The sequence below is a fragment of the Chiloscyllium plagiosum genome, chromosome 7 (genome assembly GCF_004010195.1).
Source record: "Chiloscyllium plagiosum isolate BGI_BamShark_2017 chromosome 7, ASM401019v2, whole genome shotgun sequence".
Classification (NCBI taxonomy): Eukaryota; Metazoa; Chordata; class Chondrichthyes; order Orectolobiformes; family Hemiscylliidae; genus Chiloscyllium; species Chiloscyllium plagiosum.
In genome coordinates, this window is record NC_057716.1 from 45,173,025 (window position 1) to 45,195,192 (window position 22,168).

A 22,168-nucleotide genomic window follows, 5' to 3' on the forward strand; every position below is an offset into this window, starting at 1 on the left:
GCAAAAATAGCAAGTATCTTCCTTTGTGACAAAATAAAGTGAGTTTATGAAACAAACACTGGGCGAGCGCGGAAGATACATTCCTTCAATCTTGAATGGAGTTTCAATGTTTCCAGACGATGACAACCATAACTCGCATTTATACAGAGACATGCTCAAGAAACAGCGGAAAGTATAGGACCTGCTCACAAAAGTCACTTCTAAAGTTTGCTATTGATTTCAGAAATGGGGCATCAAATGCCACAATATCATTTAGCACACACGGTTGTATTATAGGCGATTAAGCCATGGAATGTATTGATTGAATTCAGATATTACATAATGCAAATATGGGTCTTTTCAGGTTGGGGGCGGGGTAACATGCATTGCCTTTGTTTTTTATATCTAGATTCGTGGCTCTCCCTTTCATATGCGTGGTGTGTGCTTTTCTTTAAAGGACACGCTTTTTAACGAAATGGATGCTACCTGCTCCTTTATCAGGCAATTGCAGTGTTGTTTCAATGTAAATTCTCTTTTTTATAACACATTTCGTAAAAAAATTGAGTGGTGCGATTACTATGTGCTGTGCTTATAATTGTATTGTTTGAAACGTTTTCCAGAATCTATTAAGTTACATTGCTAGTGTACTTCACCTGACATTCTCCCCTGGATCAGTAGACTAAATAAAATAAAGGAAACTGGCAAAATAGATTACTTAAAATTCCTAAATTGATCATTTTGTTGAATACCGAGGACTGGATGCCCGAATACTGAAGAAAGAATAGTAACATTCCCCTGGAGTAAATGAAATTATGGAATGTATTATGGAACGAATGTCCCAAATCATATATTTTTCGTTTTTATTAAAATGTTTTCTCACCAGTGTTTGCACAAACATAATGTTTAACAATGTATCTTTCACATGATGAAGAAACACACACGGGAATTCTTCAATTTGAGGACCAATTAAAACACCTATGCTTTATGTTAAAAAAGTTTAAAGGTAATTATCTCGTACAAATAAAAAAAATGCAGTTTGCAAACCCGTCGTTTAATGATGTTAGATAATTTATAGTTAGATTTTAGTTTGGGAGATCATTTGTTTTGCACAATTCCATTTTAGCCCAAAATAAAACAAAAAAACTACTAACCAACCTCAAAGTATTGATCTGTACTCCAAAATCTTGCATTCCCGCATTGTAAATATTTACATGATCAACGACCATAAAGGAGGTCACAAAATTAGTTTCATATTGTATTTTACAAGAATTACACTAACTCCTCTATGTGGACATGTTTCAATAAATTAAAATAACTTCCCAAATAAATATTTATTGGAAATTCAAAGAAAAAAACGATTTTTATAAGTAAAATGTAGCTAGGCTTTGCTATCCTGGGTGGAGAGTTACCATTAATATTTCAATACATTTATTTAAAAGTGAAATATATACTGAAATCTCTATTCTTAATAAACTACAGCAAATATTGAATAACTGCTGATTGTCCCGTTTTCATTCCTATAATGTGCACAAATACAGACAATAAATGACGAGAATTTCGTTTCAATGGAAACTTCGTCTCTCAAAGAGCAACATCCGTAACGTTGTTGCAGCTGGATCGATATCCATATTATTATTTTATAACCTATTCAAGCAAAAGAATGATCAGGAAACAATCATTTCGAACGTTTTATAAATTATAACATCAACACCGGGCAAGCATTTCATATTTGGTACCTATTTAGCAACGAAATCGATGAGTGCACGCTATGTTTAAAAATTAGAACTGTAGTTGTTAAAAAATTGAGACTTTGAGCCAAATTTGGTAAACATGTGAACGTAATTCACAACGCTGATGTAAATATTAATTGCGAACAAAATCAACTTATGTACAAAACTATAGCTCCGAGTTTAACTAACTGCTAAAAATGTTTTATTTATCTTTTGCTTTCCTCCGACTCGGGCAACAAAATAACAAAGGCGAAATTAAAGACGATGGAGTAATCAGAACTATATCATAATTATAGGCAAAGAGGTAGAAAAACATTAATTCATTATTTTAAGAAAACCGAATACAGTAGTCTTGCAATGCAATTACTACTTCAGACTGGAAAGTAGATTTTAACACTTGAATGCTTTTTTGGTTGGTACGAGATGACTAAATCATCTGTTTATCGTGAATTTTCCTTCTTTGCACAGTGCCTTACCCTCACTCCTGCGCTTTGTGTCTTTCCCTCGGTCTAAAGCCACTGAAACGAGCCACTAGCATCACGTGACGCCAGTATACGGGTGAAAGGTGAAAGGCGCCTTGGCAGGCTGTGCGCCTGCGCAGTAGGTTGTGCTGTTATTGGAGGTAGGGGAAGTAGCTTGGAGGTCCAGGTGAGTGGATTGCAGTAGCGGGCATGGTGGTTTTGTTCGCTCTGCTCGGGTTCGAATCTTTGGTTTAGTTTCTATCTGATTAGCCGTTCTAGTTGTGACGGACCATATACCGTCTCATGTAGCTTGAGCCGCTTCTTGAGAGATGCCTGACGGCGGGCCTGGCCTGGCCAGGAAACGCTCTCCGCTTCTGGAAAGGCCTCGGCAGTGTTAGTAATGCTTTTCCCATAGAATCGGCTGGAAGTCAGAGTTGACTGATAGCCTGAAGGTTGTTGTGCTCTCTGGAGGCCTAGATATTGTACAGCAATGCGTGTGTTTCTAAACTGAAGGTGAGCTTCGTTATTATGAGCTGTTTTGTTTTAAATCTATTCAGAAGGTGTCTTGAGACCCGGTCCATATTTGCAGCTCGATTATAACAGCAGTCTCTGTCATTGCGAAAGTAGCCAATCCCTCTGCGTTTTTATTTTATATTTAACCTGATCGTGATATTGGTTAGATGGGCGTAAAATATTCCGTGGCACATGAAAAGGTGTGCTTTTCAGTTGACCTGCCCAATGTCTATCCTCATTCAGTATCTGTGTATAAACAGATTACCTTGTAATTTACCTATTGCTCTTTATTGGATTTTGATGTGTTTAACCCAAGTGTAGTACTTCCTAATATTACAAAACTGACAATACTTTAGGAGTACCCTGTTGGCTGTGAAAAAAGTATTTCTTATGATGGCAATGAAGAAGAAAATGTAACTAACTAAACCTTTAGTTTATGTAAAAAGTACACTACTTTCCAAGGGGCATATTTACATTTTGCTAAAGTGATGTTTATATAACTGGTCACTAAAATTGCAAATGTTGATTCTGGAATTGAAATAAGATTGCTGTCAATGCTTTGTTAAGTGCAACTTTATTTTAAATATAGTTTGCATCCTATATTGTAAATATTTAATTTGCATTTTGATGAATGAACTTGTTACTTCCACAGGTCCAGAATTACTCACATTCCTTCATATAAATAGATTGATTAGATTATCTGTGTTGCACGCAACTGGAATAACATCAAAATGGGAGCGATGCTTTCTTGTTGGAGGGTAAGTGAACAGTTGAATTTCAATTCAAATTATGTACTCACTATTAAAAATGCAAATAGCTAAATGTTTTGAAATATGATTGCTGAGGCAAGTCTTTAGATGTAACTTAACTGTAGTCAATTTAAAATGCTGATTCTTTTTTTCTAAAATAAAAATAACAATAACTGGAGAAAATCAGCAGGTCTCTTAGCATCTGTGGGAGGGAGGAGATAGTATTAACTCTTTAAGTCTAATATGATGCTTCAGAGCACAAGAGTTGAATTGGACTTGAAATGTTAACTCTTCCTCTATCCATAGATGCTGCCAGACTGGCTAAGTTTCTCCACTATTTTCTAATTTTATTTCAGGTTTCCACCATCCATAACATTTTGGATTTTTTTCTTCTGTGTAATGAGAATTTTGGTGGCAAGACCAGCCTTTGCCCATCCTTAATTTGCTTTGAGAAGCTGCTGGTGAGCCATTTTGAACTTTTGCAAGCACTTTCTAATCATCCTGTTCAGAAAAGTTATTACATACTTCGAGAGCAGGTTTCACTTCAATGCAGGCCCCCTGGCTCAGGATTAGGGCCACTACCATGTGTCAGAAGAACCATTCTCTCCGTGTCTGCATGGGTTTCTTTTGGGTGCTCCAGTTTCCTCCCACAGTCCAAAGAGGTTAGGTGGATTGGCGATGCTAAATCACACTGTAGTGTACAGGCAAGGTGGGTTAACTATGATAAGTGTAGGGTGATGAGGAAAAGGTGGGATGCTATTTGGAGGGTTGGTGCAGAATCAGTGGGCTGAATGACCTATATTTGCACTGTAGGGATTCTCTCTCTTCTGTTGTATGTGGAGTAGGTTATTGCAATCATTGGTGTTAGGATATGCAAGATAGATAGATGTGTATACTGGCTACTAGCTTGGCCTAAAGGAAGAGTAATTCCATTATGCTTGTTTTATTCATGACTGCAATTTGCTGGGAGTGTCTGACAAGTATTTCTGGGAATTCTATTTACAGCTTTATTGGCTTTTTAGTGAGGTTGAAAGTGTGGTAGAAAGTCTTTTTTTAAATGTGAAATGCTCTGTCTAATTGACTATTACTTGGACTTTGAAATTTGAAGAACACCAAAATGAATCTGGTGCTGTTGCTGATACTAATTTTGCTATAAAATATTGTTCATTGATTTGATATCATACCATAACTGAGTACAAGTCTGATAGTTTGGGATGAATAAATTAGAATATGTTTTTGTTTGTGCTTGTTTTTAATTCTAAAGGATTAAAGGAAACAGAAATGTTATTTTCTTGTAAGGTTTTGTCCTCCGGTTAAACTCTAGATAATTTGTTATTGGAACCTAATGATGGATTCTAACAGAAGTTCTTTTTAAGAATGTTGCAGGTACGCATTTGACCCTTGGAGGGGACGGTTGAACAAATCTGATGCTTTTAACAAAAAAAATTGTTAAAAGGGAGAATAGATGTAATGGCAAGATATTGAGGCATCTTTTCGTAAAAGTGACTGGCCAAACAAATTAATTTCAATCACACGACCCTGGTAATTTTTCATGTTGTATATAGTGCAAACCCTAGTGATACTCGCCCTACAGGAAAATAGCCTCTTTGTGTTATCTACTTGGCTTTAATTTCAATAATGTTCAATGTTGTTTTATGCTTTACTTCCCAAAGAAACAACAGCATTGATTCAATATGATCTTGTGGTATTTTAAAAAGTAACCTAGTTGAAGGTTAATTGCTAAAGCCCAATGATGTCTTGTTGCAACTTGCAACCTGCCTCTGGAGTTTGGAGCCTATGAGCTTATCTTTGGATATTGACTTGACATATTTGATACAATTAAAATATATTGATTTCCCCAGTGCAGCTCAAATATTCTTTTAACTTAAAACTTATGAATTTACATCTAGATTATTACTTCTGTGCAAATGCTGTCAGTGAATAACAGAATAGCATAGTATTCAAAGAAGCTATTCATCCCATCAAGTCTGTGCCAGCCATTTTGGAAAGAAGGTCCAGTTATAAACTTTTTTTCTTTCATGTATTCTATTTTCATATATTCTGCAATTCTATTTTGAAGTCTATGAATAAACTTCTATCCACCACGTAATCGGGTAATTGCATTTCAACTCTTAACCACATGTTGTGTAAAATCAATTTTCTTTGTCACCTCTAGTTCATTTGGCAATCATTTTAAATCTGTGCCCTCTGGCCATCAGCTCTTTTCTGATTGGAAACTCTTTTTATTTATTTATTTATTTATTTATTTTACCTAAACTCTTCAAGGTTTTAAACACCTGTTAAATCTCCTCTTTGTTTATCTTACTGCAGAGAAAGCATTTTCAGTTTATCTATGTAACTAATTCTTCATCTTTGGGATAATTCTAGTGCATCTCTCCCGTACCCTTTGTAAACCTTCATTATCCTCCGAAAGTGTGATGCCCAGAATTAGACAGCATGCTCCTGTTAATCTGTTCTTTTAACCCCAGCTGTTTGCGTAATTAAATTTTTCTTTTGTAGATCATACAATTTATTTCTTTTTGTGTAGATAATATGCACTTAAGAAAACTTTGTGCATTCTTTATGAATTGATGTACCTATGCAATGCCTAGCCAAAAGACTCCACAATTAAAAGGACACGCTTATTACTGACTTTGTCTTGCGGGAATATCATGTATGCTGTGATGATAATGTTTAATTGGTCAAGTTGTAAACCAAAAGACAATTTAATGCTGCACAGGTAAATAAATAGTATTCAACATTAATTATTAAAAGTTTTTTTCCAACGCCAAAACAACAAACTGTAAGAGATAAACAGTAATAATAAACCATAAACTCATTCTGAAAAAGATTCCTAGAAGACTCATCACAATAACTGTTTCTCTGTCCACAAATGCTGCCAGACCTGCTGAATTTCTCCAGCACTGTTTCAATGATGTGTTGTCTTTGTTTAGCAGTATGAAAACTGTTCAATGACGTGGAATCCATTTTTAAAATTCAGTTACTCATATTGGAATTTATTTTCAGAATGTATTTTTGCTAGCATCAGACTGAACAATTTGAGGAGCACAGAATGTTAGAGGGGGAGGAAAGCACCTTTTTTTTAAAAAAAAAAAAAATTCATGGCATGTGGGCATCGCTAGGCTGACATTTGGTGTCCATGACCAGTTGCACTTCAGAAAATGGTGATGATCTGTCATCTTAAACCAATGCCGTTGATTTGATTGGCAATTATGCTGCTGGGAAGGGAGTTCCAGAACTTTGGCCCAGTGCACTAAAAGACTGGTGATATGTTTCCATGTCACAATGAGGTGCGTGGCTTGGAAGGAAACTTAGAGGTGTTGGTGTTCACATGATCTGTTTTCCTAAATGGTAGTAGATGTGTGTTTGGAGGGTGTTGTTTAAGGAGTAGTGTTGAATTTCTGCAGTGCATCTCATAGATAGTACCACATTGCTGTGAATGAGTGCCAGTGGTGGAGGGAATGAATGTATGTGGATGTGGTTCCAATCAAGCATATCAGTGCAAAAGGCTAGGCTGCACTCATCCAAGGAAATGGGGAATATTTTACCACACTTCTGACTTGTGCTTTTTGTAGATGGTGGCTAGGCTTTGGGAAACTAAGAAGTGAGTTTCTTGCTGCAATATTCCTATCCTCTGGTTCTTGCAGCCATCGTATTTATATGGATAGCCTAGTTCAGTTTCTAGTCAGTGGTTGACAGCAGGCAGTTCAGTGATGGTAATGCTATTGGATGTCAAGGAGTGATTAGTTAGATGCTGCCTTGTTGGTAGTGGTCATTGCATGGTACTTGTTAGTGTAAATACTTGCCAGTGGTTGCCAGACCTGGATATTGTCAAAGTCTTGCTGCATTTGGACATGGGATTGCTTCAGTATCTGAGGAGTGGCGAATGATACTGAACATGGTGCAGTCTTCAGTGAGCATCCCAACTTTTGACCATATTGGAGGCTAGATCATAATGCAAATCAATCATTAATATTTGTAAATAAATAAAGCTGAAATTTTCCATAGAGTTCACATGTTACCTGGTCTTGCCAGACTGTATCTGTGCAAGTTGATGGAATTAAATAGATTCTGAATCAAGTGAGCAGCTCAATTTTGGCATTGGAGGGACCGTGGACCAACCGATTCGGAATTGCATTTAATAACAATCTCATGGCGCTTGCATAGGGTAGGTTTAAGCATGCCAAGAAATGATGTATCAACCTGGTTCATACACGGGACAACATTAATGTGATAATCAGAGCTCAGTGACCCAACAATCAATGTATTCAATCCAAATATTTCATTCCAGCCATACCTTTATATTTGTTCACACAATGCGAGCACCATTGGCTCAGTGTCCATCCCTACTTGCCCTGAGAGCATGGTGGTGAGCTGCTTTCTTGATCTGAGGCAGGCCGTCTGGTGTTATTGTGCAGAGAGTTCCTGGATTTTGAATTGTTGACAGTGAAGAATGGCAATAAAGTTCCAAGTTGGGATGGTGTGTGGCTTCGAAGAGAGCTTGCAGATGCTGTGTTCCCTTGTATCTTCTGCCCCTGTCCTTCAAGCTGATTGAGGGTTTCAGATTTTGAGGGAGATTTTCAAGAAGCCAGTCATTAATGGTGGTGGATAATTGCACAACGAATAGGAAGTGGGTGCTTCATAAATATTATCATCTTAAATGATGGATCTCCATTCAGCATATCAGTGCTGAAACATTTACATCTATTTTCAATCAGAATTGTTGTGGATGATCAATCTCATCCTCCTCCTCAGGGTTCTAACATCATAGATGCCAATCTTCAACCAGTTTAATTCACTGCACGTGATGTCAAGAAATGGCTGAAACCATTGCACGTTGAAAAGGCAATGGCCTTTGACAGCATTCAGGCAATAGTACTGAAGACATAATCCAGAAGTAGCATAGACCCTGACTAACTTGTTCCACTATATTTAAAACACTTGCGTTTGCCCAACAACGTGGCATGTCCAGACCACTCAAAAAAAAAAGACCAATCCAGTTTGACTAAATGCCATCCCATCAGCTTCCCCTTGATCATCAGCCAACAGAGGGAAGGGCTTGTCGACAATGATGTCAAATAACATTTTCACAGCAATGACTTGTTCACTGATGCTCGGTTTGGATTCTGCCATAGCCACTTGTCTTCTGAGCTCATTACATCCTTGGTCAAATGTGACAAAAGAACTACATTCCAGATGCACTTGACCAAGTGTGATGTCACGATCCTTGGCAAAACAGGAGTCATTGGGTATCGTAGGATGGGGGTATAATTCCACCTACTGTGTCTTTTCTAGTACAAAGCTTGTAGTTGTTGGAGACTAATCGCCTCAATTGCAGGATGTCACTAACTGACTTGAAGAAGCCTGGCCCCAACCAACTTCAGCTGTCACCTGAATGATCTTGTGTCCATTATAAGGTCAGAGTGACAGTGAATCTTACTTGCCATATCAGTGCCAGGCAATGATCATATTCACCAGGAGAGATTGTAGCCACCTCCCACATATGCTCATTGGCATTACCATTGCTGAATCTCCCATTACCAGCATTCTGACCAAAAATTGAACTGGTCCAGTTACAAGGGCAAGTCAGAGGCTGGGAATTGCAAGCGTATAACTTATCACCTAACTCATGCTAAGATTGATCCGATCCTTTGGAGTCTTTTCATGTAATTGAAGTCCCTCGTTCTTGATTCTGATAAATGTTTTCTGTATCATCTCCAGTACCTTGACATCTTACTAAAAAGTTTCATGCTTAGAATTGGGTGCGTAGGGTGGCACTGTGGCTCAGTGGCTAGCACTGCTGCCTCAGCGCCAGGAACCTGGGTTCGATTCCAGCCTCGGGCGACTATCTGTGTGGAGTTTGCACATTCTCCCCTTGTCTGCGTGGGTTTCCTCTGGATGCTCTGGTTTCCTCCCACAGTTCAAAGATGTGCAGGTCAGGTGAATTGGCCATGCTAAATTGCCCATAGTGTTAGGTGCATTAGTCAGAAGGAAATGGGTCTGGGTGAGTTATTCTTCGGAGCATTGGTGTGGACATGTTGGGCCGAAGGGCCAGTTTCCACACTGTAGGGAATCTAATAAAATAAATAAAGTCAGCTGGGTTATTTTGTTCAATTCTTTGCACTTTGTTTAGTAAAATTACTTTCCTCAAAAAATGAGAGGGGAACTCAGCTGGACTGCACTAAGTTCCTAATTGTTTGATGTGAAGGAGCAATAAAACAGTTTGGTTTGATTTTCTCCACAGAACTAAGTTTTTTTGTCTGCTTATTGTATGTCTTTTCCTGCATTTACTTTTCGGATTATGAGTTTTCCTCGACAAGTAATCAATGCAAGTTTTGTACTGGTCAGTGAACAGCTTGGAATCCTATAGTCATAGAGATGTACAACACAGAAACAGATCCTTCGGTCCAATTCATCCTTGCTGACCAGATATCCCAACCCAGTCTAGTCCCCCCTGCCAGCCCCCGGCCCAAATCCCTCCAAACACTTCCGATTTATATACCCATCCAGATGCCTTTTAAGTATTGCAATTGTATCAACCTCCACCACTTCCTCTGACAGCTCATTCCATGCCTGTACCACCCTCTGTGTGGAAAAAGTTGCCCCTTAGGCCTTTTTTATATCTTTGCCCTCCCACCTAAACTTATGCCCTCTAGTTCTGGACTCCCCCACCCCAGGGAAAAGACTGTTTATTTACCCTATCCATGCCCCTCATGATTTTATAAACCTCTATAAGGTCAACCCTCAGCCTCCGACACTCCAGGGAAAACAGTCCCAGCCTATTCAACTTCTCCCTATACTCAAAATCCTCCAACCCTGGTAGCATCCTTGTAAATCTCCTCTGAACCCTTTCAAGTTTCACAACACCCTTCCAGTACGAAGGAGACCAGAGTTGCAGCAATATCCAGAGGAGTAAAATCAGTGGTGCGCTGTTATATTTGTCACCCTTATCACAATGATTTGTTAACTTTGTTTCAATTCCACTCTGATTTGTTTGTTTTCCTTATCTTGCTCCCTTTGCAATTTATTATCTTCTCTCTCCCCTAAGCATGGCGTTGTCCTTGTGTGCAGGTCCACAGGCACTGGCTTCCATTTAGTCTTCAAGTAGCTTTTGTTTATATTTGAGCCTTTTAATTGTTTTTAGTAGGCAGCTGAACCAGATCTTTGCATAGGAGTTCCTTTATACTTTTTCACTACTTCATAACTTTGGGGCAGTGAAGCCAAATGTAACATCTTAATGTCATGCTGGCTGACGCTTCTTAACACTTGCAAGTTTCTCTGCCTTAGCTGTTTACTATCATATTGGTGACCTTTTCAGTGTGTCTTATGTTTTCACAGTGCTCTGTAAGTACATGAACATTAGGACAGTTTACTCCCTGCCTTTATGACAAAACCTTATTTAAATTGACTGGAAATAAATTGTGAAGAATCAAGTATACTAATATATTAATACCATATTTCATGCCATGTCAGTGTCATCTTATTGAAATATATTTAAATTTAGTCTGCATAATTGGTGTAGCAGTCTAAGCTCCTGGTTTTTGTTTGTGGAGAAATGGAAACCAACCAGGCCAGTTATTTGATACACACACTTTAGTAGCTCAAAAAGTGAAATAGGATTTTGTTGTAATTTGTACAGAAATTAGATGTTACATGAATGACCAGACAAACAGTTGTGGATTCTGCAATCAAATTAATTTTTCATTAATGAAAGATGTAACATTTTTAATGTGTTGCGTAAAGAAGCTGGAAATGAGATCATGCTGTCCTCTTCACACAATACAATGCTTCCTCAGTCTCTTAAAACCAACTCAGCACATCTTACTGCTCTCATTGAATGGTGTAACAGGCTTAAGGGACTGAATGGATGCTGCTTGTTTCTATGTTCTTCCTTGTTCCCTTTGTTTTCTTGCTTTCCTTGTTCAAACTCTTGTTTGCCTTGGTAGTTGGGAGTCAACAAAACCACTCTGTTGTGTGGGAATTTTAGGAATTATTTGTTTATTCTAGCATTAATTAGGTCCTTTTGTGGAAACATGATGAGCTATGGAATGCTGTGTAGTTTAAAAGTTTATGCCAACTGCAGTTTTTTTCCCCCTTTCTGTGCTTGTAACAAAAATAAATCTGCAGTTTACGCAGATATTGATGTAAGACTGACAGTAAGCTTTAATATCAATAAGTAGTGTTTGTCTTTTTTAAGTATATTAATATTTTGTTGAAGAGGATACTCATACATGGGGCGATGTCATATAACTTGTCATTTTATAATGCAGCGTGCAATCAAGTCATAGACATGCCTGCATAGACGACTGATACTGTTCCATCCTAAACAAACGTAAGTGACAAAGGGTCAGTTAGACTCAATGTCAGTTCTTTTCTTTCCTTACAGAGCTGCCAGACCTGCTGAGGTTTTCCAGCATTTTCTCTTTTGGTTTCAGATTCCAGCATCCGCAGTAATTAGCTTTTATTAAGTGACATTGCATTCGAAGGGTATCTTACTTTCAAACATAACTCATCTGTTCAAAGGATGCACCCATAGTAAAAGAATCAATAAATTCTTTTCATAGTAATGTACAGTATCATTTATTTAAACATGTTATATCAATATATTTCACTTTTTATTTAACACTTTTTTTTTGTTTCTTTCAATGCAGGCAAAACCTTCCACTATAGAAGTATTAGAAAAAATTGACAAGGTACCATTCTTCACTTTTACATTCTCTAAATATAAATCATTATTTTGGTTGGTTTTAGATCTTATTGTGTTTGCAGCTGTATAATATTTCATCTCTAGGGTTGTTTGCTACTTAAGATTTCATCGCAATTGCAGAACCCCTGTTGCAGTAAGTATTGCACAACAATTCTGATTGAGTGGCCATTTTAGGAATTGACAGCATTAGAAGATTAGGACTTGGGCAGAATTAATATTGTGCATTTCAGATAAGCAAGCAGTTTTGTAGTTTGAGTTTCAAAGATTTTTGTGTATTTTTATGTTTCAACGTTTGTCACCAATTTGTTTGTGTGGCTGATTTGGGGCGGTGGGGGGGGGTTGTTGGGGGAGCGGGGGAGGAGGAAAAAAACCAAACTGTTGGCAAAAAGAGCTCCAAGACATTTCAAATCAGCTTTTCATTGATTTTCTGTCAACATTCCAGGTATTGTTATTGGCTGTTTGATAGTCAGTTGGTAGTTTTTTGAACTAACTTGATGCTACCTGAAAATTTCTGTTTATTCATTGACAAATTTACATAGAATTCTATAGCATGAACAATGCAGAAGTAGCCCAGCAAGTCTATGCTCGTGTTAAACATGAACTTCCTTTCACTATACATTGAGGTTTTAGTAAAGTGTCAAAAATGATGGCAACGTGTGAATTATTGCGAATGCAATTTGCTTAGCATGTATGACATTTTAAAAAATCTACCATTGATAATGGACCTGCAATAATGCACTTCCAAAGCAGGTTAGTGAGCCACTGGACCCAATTGAAACACCAAAAAGGTTTCTGAAAAGCCAAATGCCTGAAGTAGAAATACAATTTTTCAAATCGCATATTATTTGTAAGTGACAAAAATGACATTTGAACTTATCCATTAATAGTGTAACATATAGTTTCAAACTTGAAGGTGTAACAATTTGATAAGATGGATGGGTGCATAATGTATCTTTTTTTGAACTATTATACTATGGTTATCTTGATTCAGTGGATACATTATTGTACAAATACAAGGAATTTAGTAGTGTGCATGTTGATATACACCTTCCAGCTGAAAGTGCTGTGCCTAACTCAGCAGCTGCTTGTTTTTGTCATTAGAAGTCAGACTTGCTTTATTTAAAAAAAGTAGGTAACTGTGATTCCTGTTGGAAACAGGCTAACGTTTCTTTTAAAATATGATATAGAAATTTGGCGATGTAATACCTGGAGTGCGACAGTTGAGTTTAAAAATTAATAGATAACCACATTGTGATTTGGTCAGAGTATTCATCACTTGTTCCTCTTTTGTATCTACTTCATTTTATATCTTTTTCAGCCTATTGGGAATGATGCACCACACGTGAAGTAGAAAAGTTGACATCTGAAGGCAAAGGAGTTTAACAAATCTTGGATTAGATAAATGGATTTAGAATCTGCTGTTAGAAGTGTGGGCTAGTTGTGAAATTTGGCAGAAATGGTTGTGATATCCTTTTGGGTTTAGCAAGACTATGGAGGGCCTTGTGTTTTGTAGCACATCTTGGTGTTCAGCGACACGGGCAAGAGGAGTTCTACTGGGATTCAGTAGCATCACGGAAGTTAGTGTTCAAGTTTGAAAACTGCCCGTGTAGGTTTGAGTTTTGTAGCATTGGATTAGGAATTCTGTAGTTTGGTAGTACTGGAGAGGAGTGGTTTGGTTTGAAATGGCTCATGAGAAGTGGGGCCTTTGCAATGCTGAGAGGATAATGTTGGGACTTCAGTAAAATTGGGAGTTGAAGCTCGATGTTTGGCTCATTTGGTATTCCTTGGCTATATTTCAATTAGGTTTTTGGAGCATCTATATCTTTGAGCTAACTCTAGAAATTTGATACAAATCATACAACTTACAGCAATTTTCATAGATACAATTCCATATTTTCCTAAAGCTGATCTTGTTCAATAGTGTACTTTAGGACCACCTGAAGTAGTCCACAGAGCCCTTCTGTTGTAAGGCTGTCACTACAAATTTCAACAATCAGGAGAAAATCAACTAGGCCGAATGGCAATGAGACTGATATTGAATCAGAACATATATTAGGCAAGATCAGCCTAGTGGGTCCTGAAAAATGCTCCTTTATAAGCATTGAAGACTGACAATCAAGTTGAAAAAACTGTCCAATAAATTTGAAGTGACCATCTTAAAGGTTCTGAGTATGAATTTGAGATAGTACCCCAGATTTCTTTGTTCCAATCTTGAGGTAAGGTTCTGTTCCATCATTGGAACAGACTGCCAAGATGGGGGCACAATGATGTGCAGTCAGGCAGAGGGGTTTTCAGACTCCTTGATGTTAACTTCGGACTCAAAGCATGTGAAGCAAGATCTAGATAACCTATTGGTTATCACAATCTCACCAGCATCTGCAACCCTGACAAAGTGTTACTTCTTGATTTTGACCTTGATTCAGAAAACTTAAGAAGCTCCATTATTGGGTACACTGCTGAGTCACAAAGAGCATATTGTCAGATGAGCCTATGCCAGATGATGTGTCAAGTAGTGATGAGCTGTAACCATGTGAATCTATCTGTAATGATTGTTTCAATCCACATCACGTCAGTCAGAGTGATCAGTGCAACTTCCTTGTGAAGCTGAAGTTTCAGCTTCCTGTGGAGGACATCATTCATTATTCCAGCATTCCTCCAGTAGTCCTCAGCATTAGATACTAGTTTTCAACCAATTTGGTTCACTTCATGTAACATCAAGAAATTGTTGGAGGCATTGGATATTGCAAAGGCTTTGGGCCTTGCCAACATTCTGCCAATAATACTGAAGGCTTGTGCTCCAGAACTTATCACTTCCCGAACCAAGCTGTTTTGGTACAGTTACAATACTGACATCTACATGATAATGTGGACAATTGCCCAGATATGTTCAGTACATAAAAAGCAGAACAAATCCAACCCAGCTGATTATTGTCCTATCAGTCTACTGTCAATCATCAATAAAGTTACAGGAGGTGTCATCAATAGTGATATCAAGCAGCACTTGCTCAGCATTAATCTGCTCAGTGGCACCCAGTTTGTGTTCTACTAGGGCCACTTCCATCCTGACCTCATTACAGTCTTGGTTCAAACACAGACAAAAGAGCTAAGAGGTGAGAGTGACAGCCTTTGACAGTATGGTATTAGGGACCCCTAGCAAAACTGGAATCAGTGGATGTGAGGGGGCAAACTCTTTGCTGGTTGAAGTCATATCTGGCAAGTAGGAAGATGGTTGTAGTTGTTGGAAATCAGTTATCTCCACTCCTGGACATTTCTGTGGGAGTTCCTCAGGGCACTGTCCTTGGCCCATTCACCTTCAGCTGCTTCATCAATGACCCGCCCTCCATCATGAGGTCAGAAGTGAGGATGTTCACTGATAATTTCGTAATGTTCAGCACCATTCACGACGACTCAGATATTGAAGCAGTCCATGTTCAAATGCAACAAGATCTGGATGATATCAGGCTTCAGCCACAAGTGGCCAGTAACATTGTGTCAAACAAATATAAGGCAATGACCATCTCCAATAAGAGACAATTCAACCACCACCTCTTGACATTCAATGGTGTTACCATCACTGAATCCCCCATGATCAACATCCTTGGGGGTCACCATTGACCAGAAACTCAACACGTAAGCACAGTATCTACAAGAGCAGGTCGTAAGTTAGGATTGCTGTGTCCAGTAACTCAGCACCTGACTCCCCAAGCTTGTCCATCATCAGTAAGGCACAAACCAGGGGAGTGATGGAATGCTCCCCATTTGCCTGGATAAGTGCAGTCCCAACAACACTTCAGATGCTTGACACTATGCAGGTTAAAGCAAACCTCTTTATTGATGACCGAGAGTAGACTGATGGGACAGTAATCCACTAGGTTGGATTTGTCCTGCTTTTTATGTACTGGACATACCTAGACAATTTTCCACAGTCAGGTAGATGCCACACCATGAAAATCAACTCCCTGACGTTCAGTACCAGCAGTGTGTACTATCTACAAAATGCACTGCACAATTTTACCAAAGATCCTCAGACAGCAGCTTTCAAATTCATGACCACTTCCTGTAGAAAGACAAGGGCAGCAGATGCATAGGAACACTACTTGAAACTTCCCCTTCAAGCCAGTCCCCAACATGACTTGGAAATATATTGCTGTTCCTTTACTGATGCTGGGCCAAAGTCCTGGAATTCCCTACCAAATGGCATGATTGGTCAACCTACAATAGGTGCTCTGAAGTGATTCAAGAAGGCAGCCCACCAGAACTTTCTCAAGGGCTACTAGGGAAAAGCTATAAATTCAAGCCAGCCAGCAAATCACACCCAGAAATGAATTTTAAAAATATATACCATGGAACTCCTTTTGCTGAAGACAAAGGATATATCTAAGATGCTGCATCATTAGCATTAGCAAAATGGTATGCCGTTACAATCTGTGACATCGTGGCTGATGCCTTTGCATCCATCCTGAGCTGAAGCAAGAAATGGATTATCTGTTGAGCCTCATCCTGATGTCCCGAGCATCACCAATGCCAGTCTTCATACAACTTGCTTCAATCCATATCACATCAAGAAACTGCTGAAGGCAGTGGATTCTGTAAATGGTCTGAAAACTGATATCAATCCCGCAATAATACTAAAGACTTCTGCCCCAGATATAATAAGATCTACAACACTGGCATCTATCCAACAATGTGGAAAATTGCTCAGGTATGTCTTGTGCACAAAAAGCAGGACTGTTCCAGCCAAGCTAATTACTACCCAGTCAGTCTATTCGTGATCATTGGCATAATGCTGGAAGGATTATTGACAGCGATGTCAAGCAGCGCATGCAAAGGAATAATTTGCTCATGGATACTTAGTTTGGATTTCACCAGTTCCTGTCAACTCCTGACCTCATTGCACCCTTGATCCGAGAAGACTGACTTCCAGAAGTGAGGTGAGAGTGACTGCCTTGCCATTAGCCAGAAATGCTGAGTAGATGGTCGATCTCTGTTTCCTCCAGAGGTCCCCAACATCACAGTTGCCAGTTTTCAGCTGATTCAATTCACTCCACATGATCTCCCGAAATGACTAGAGACTGCAAAGACTGCAGGCACTGCAACACTCCAACAATTATACTGAAGACGTGATCCAGAGCTTGCTGAAAATCTAGCCAAGCTATTCCAGTGTAACTACAACACTGTCTACCCGACAGTCTGGGCAATTTCCCAGACTGTGTCCTTTATTGAAGAAGCAGGACAAATCTAACCCCGCCAATTTAGTGCCCCAACAGCATACTTTTGATCATCAGTAAAGTGATGAAAAGAGTTATAACGGTACTATCAAGCAGTACTTGGTTAGCAATAAGCTAATTGATTCCCAATTTGGGTTCCACCAAGGCTGCTGAGCTTCAGACTTCATTACAGCCTTGCCTTCAAATAAGAACAAAGTTGAATTCCAGAAGTGAGTGCATGATGTCAAGGCTGCATTTGACTGAGTATGGCATCAAGGACCCCTAGCAAAACTGCAGTCAGTAGGAATTGGGTGGGAAAATGTTCCGCTGCTTGGAATCATACCTGGTACAAAAGAGGATGGTTTTGGTTGGAGGTTAGTCATCTCCATTCCAGGATATCTCTTCAAGATTTCCTCACGATAGTGACCTAGGCCCAACCGTCTTCAGTTGCTTCATCAACAACCTTTCGCCATCATAACGTTAGAAGTAGGGATATTTGTGTAATGTTCAGCACTATTCATGACTCGGATACTGAAATAGTCCATGTCCAAATGCAGCAAGACATGGATAACATCCAACCTTGGGGTGAAAAGTGAGAAGTAGCTTTCATGCCACACAAATGCCGGGTAATGGCTCTGTCCAATAAGGGATAATCTAATCACCACCCCATGACATTCCATGGTATTACCATAACTGAATCCCCCATTGTCAACATCCTGAGAGTTACAATTGATCAGAAACTCAATTGGACTCACTGCAAAATTACAATGGCTACAAAAGCAAGTCAGAGACTTGGAATACTGCAATGAATAACCCAGCTCCTGACTTGCCAAAGCCAGTCCAGCATCAGCAAGACACACATCAGGAATGTAAGTGAATACTCCCCACTTGGATGAGTGCATCTCTGGCACCACATGCATCAGCATCCATTTCCTCCACCACTGATACATCTTGTAGACTGTATACACTGCTGCTACTGAGCATGACAGTAATTTGCCCAAATTCCTCAGACAGCATTTAATCCAAGACCACTTCTCTCATCTCGAAGGACAAGAGCAGAAGATACCTGGGAAACCACTGCCAACAAGCTCACCTCCAAGCCACTCACCATCCTGACTTGGAAATATGTTGCATTTGCTTCGTTGTTGCTGGGTTAAAATCCTGGAATTCCCTCCCCAGTAGCATTGAGGGTCAATCTACAGTACGTAGACTGCAGTGATCGAAGAAGGCAGCTCACCACCACCCTCTCAAGCACAACTAGGGATGGGCAATAAATGCTGGGTAGCCAATGATGCCCATGTTTCAAGAGAGAATTTAAAAATATCAAGGGTAAACTTGCTGGGAACATTGGTTGCAAAAGATTCTAAGGTATGTGAAGAGGAAAAAATTAGTCGAGACAAATGTAGGTCTGTTATAGTCCGAAGCAGGGAAATTATAATGGGCAACTGAGATGTCAGCCCAATTAAATACATGGTTTGGTTCTGCTTTCACAATGGAGGACCCAAGTGACATCCTGAAAATGTTGGGAAACACAGGGTCTAGTGAGAGGAGGGTACTGAAGAAAATCATTATTGGTTGGGAAACGGTGTTAAGGAAATTGGTGGCATTGAAGGCTGATAGGTCCCAAGGGCCTCATAATCTGCATCCTAGAGTATTTAAGGAAGTCATTATAGAAACAATGGATGTATTGATGGCCACCTTCCAAGATTCCACAGACTCTGGAACAGTCCCTACAGATTGGAGGGTAGCTAATATTTAAAAAAAGAGGTAGCAAACAGGGAATTATGGTCTTTTCCTCATCGGTAGTGAGAACAATGTACTCAAGGTCTTCAGCAAAGGTGCACTTATGGCTTGTTTAGGTAGTTCCCATTTGGAATACTGCATTCAATTCTCATCTCCCTCCAATAGGAACAATATTATTAAACTTGAAAGGGTTCCAAAAAGATTTACAAGAATGTTGCCAGGGTTGAAGGGTCTGTTGAGAGGGAGAGGCTGGGACTATTATTCCTGGAATGTCAGTGGCTGAGGGGAGGTTTATAACATCATGTGGGGCATGGATAGGGTGAATAGCTGAGGTCATTTGCCCATGGTAGGGGAGACTAAAACTAGAGGGCATAGATTTAAGGTGAGGGGGGAAAAGATTGAAAAGGGACCTGCGAGTCAACTTTTTCATGCAGAGGATGGTAGATGGAGGTGGATACAATTACAGCATTTAAAAGGCATCTGGAGGGGTACATGAATAGGAAAGGTTTAAAGCAATATGGGCCAAATGTGGCAAATTGGACTATATCAGTTCGGATATTTGGTTGGCGCAGAAGAGATGGACTGAAGGGTCTGTTTCTGTACTGTCTAACTCTGACTTTTAAAAGGGGAAACAATGGTTTGTTTTGGGGAGAGATGAGACTGGCAGATTTGAAAGAGGCCTGAGGGGAGGCATGTGTTTATGAAAGCCAAAATACATAATGGGTTATCTTTTCTTTCCAGGATAATTGTAGAGTGTTAGGCAGCATTGGTAGAGGGAAGGTTAAGGCCTTCAGCTAAGTTAGCTGGGATTGCTAGTTTGCAATGCAGAGTGACGCCAACATCATGTATTCAGTTCCTGCACTGCCGAGGTTACTGTGTCACTTTCTTAGGCTCTCGCCTTGCCTGAGGTGTGGTAACCCTCTAGTTAAACCACTACCAGTCATCTCTGACCAGCACATTATGATCTGGTACATCTGTGGCAATTTTTAATATTGGAAGGGCTTTTGTCAGGGCTGGTAGTGTTGGCCAAAGGAATTCTACACCATAAGCATCCAAGTCTGCAGCCTTGGAACTTCTTATTTTTAGACCGTTCGATTGTAGTTTGTCCATGACTACTTAAAGGTAATAAACTTAATGCTTAGTTTGGACATGAGATTTTTTTAAACAAGTGTACAACATTGGATTTAAAAAAAAATTGTTCTTGGATTATTGCCCCTCACCCACTGCTTTGACATGGCAGTTAATGTTATCAACAAAGTTATTACTAAGTCTTGTAGGTAGGAATTGCCTTGAAACATGTTAGATTACTTTCGCCTGAGAACTATGCTATGGCTTAGAAGAAATAGCTGGAAATTTTCTGTTTTAAGTAATGGGAGGGAGAGAATAGAATTGTATGAGAACAAATAGACAAGTAAAAAGAAAAAGGAATAAGAATCATGTGCATGCTGCTGCAAATGAAAGGTGAAAAGTAGAAGTTTAAGCAGCATTTCAGAAAGGACGTAATATCAGAAGGGTCAGGTTAAAATAATGGATTTACAGTCTTTCTATAAGTTGAGATCTGTTACTAATATCTCCTTCAAATGGTAAGATATGCATTTTGAAGTATATTTTTCTCTAGGGGATGCAAAACTGTTTGAATTTGGAAGGTTTCATAAACAGACTGAAAAAAGATTTTCGTTTAGAGCTAAATAACGTAACAAAATTTGTTTTCATAATGGGATGCATAAAATGTTTTATGTTGTTCCGATTTCATTTGTAACTTGATCGATTCCAGTCTGATAAAAATTCAGCTTTGAGAAGCAGGATTGACAGCTATTGTTGTGACAAATCATATTTTAAGGTAGCATTACAAAGTGTAACCCCTGTTATCCAAATGAGATAAAAAATGTTGGCAGTATAGTATTAGAGTGGCAGTGCTACTTGTACGTAGTGGAACATTTCCAAACTAGCATTTAAGTCTACCTGTTTGTTTGTTTGTTTGTTTGATCCAGTTGTCTAAAACTAATCTTTTTGATAATTTAGTCTGTTTTATTCTCTCTAATTTGAATGAAGTTTTTTTTGATAGGAAATAAATGCATTGGAAGAATTCAGGGAAAAAAATCAAAGACTGCAGAAGATCTGGATTGGAAGACTGGTTCTGTATTCATCCACACTTTATATCATAACCTTTATAATTGTGTACATGTGGTGCTTTCCAGAAGAATGGGATGCACGACTAACTTTGGCGCTTCCAGGATTTTTATTTCCCTTACTGTAAGTAATCTGGCTATTGCCAGTTTGGATCACTTTGAAAAATGGTGTCTTCATAGTCCAGTTTTATTTTTATTGGTGAAAATTGTAAATTTTATAGCTAGAAAAATATATGCCATACTAACATTGGAGCCCACATAAGTGAATACCTAATAATTGAAGACCCCACTTAATGAATTAAATTATAATTAATTTTATTAAGATTGTCTCTCTTTTCCGGATTGTATGAACTGCATAGCCTATTTTAAGTGAATTAAAATGTTAACATCTGAATCATTAAAAGCGCCTTTGAAATTCTTGTACTGCCTGGAAGAAATCATCTGATTGAGTAGGAATATACTAATAAATTTGGTAGCTTTAAAAAAAACATCACTTTACTCTGGCTGTTAAACTTCCTGCAGATATAATTTATTAAAAATTCTCCATCTTTCGATTGAATTTGTTAATGTTTTTCTCTTCCATTGTTAATTTGATTATCTATTCCCTACTTTAACAACATTTACATGAAATAGTTAAATCTGAACTAACTGTCATGTTTTGGAACTTGAGATTATGTTTACATCAACCTAGTTTGGGCTCTGCCAGGACTGCTTAGGGCCTTTACTGAAGAAGCTCCTCCGGGTTATCTCCTGCATGAGCTATCTTCACCTGCTTCATCAGTGATCTTTTCTCTACAACATAAAGTCAGAAATCGTGCTGTTTGCTGATGATTGCACAGTAAACAGCACTGTTTGCTATTCCTGTGATAACAAATCATTGGGCTGATGATTAGCTATAAGATCATAAGATTTAGGCCATTCAGTCCATC

At 38.8% G+C, this 22,168-nt stretch overlaps 1 protein-coding gene across 2 annotated transcripts in view; it reads left to right on the forward strand.

The window, feature by feature from the left end:
- Positions 1 to 2,270: 2,270 nt before the first annotated feature.
- LOC122551537 (endoplasmic reticulum junction formation protein lunapark-like) overlaps positions 2,271 to 22,168 on the forward strand; it is a 93,649-nt gene continuing 73,751 nt past the window's right edge. The window contains exons 1-5 of one of the 2 annotated variants that reach the window (XM_043693562.1): positions 2,271 to 2,357; positions 3,336 to 3,441; positions 3,789 to 3,893; positions 12,105 to 12,146; positions 21,176 to 21,363. In XM_043693562.1, coding sequence (XP_043549497.1) covers positions 3,415 to 3,441; positions 3,789 to 3,893; positions 12,105 to 12,146; positions 21,176 to 21,363 — 362 coding nt within the window. In that variant the 5' untranslated portion in view covers positions 2,271 to 2,357; positions 3,336 to 3,414. The remainder of the gene's footprint in view (positions 2,358 to 3,335; positions 3,442 to 3,788; positions 3,894 to 12,104; positions 12,147 to 21,175; positions 21,364 to 22,168) is intronic. The other variant, XM_043693563.1, reaches the window with a different exon arrangement.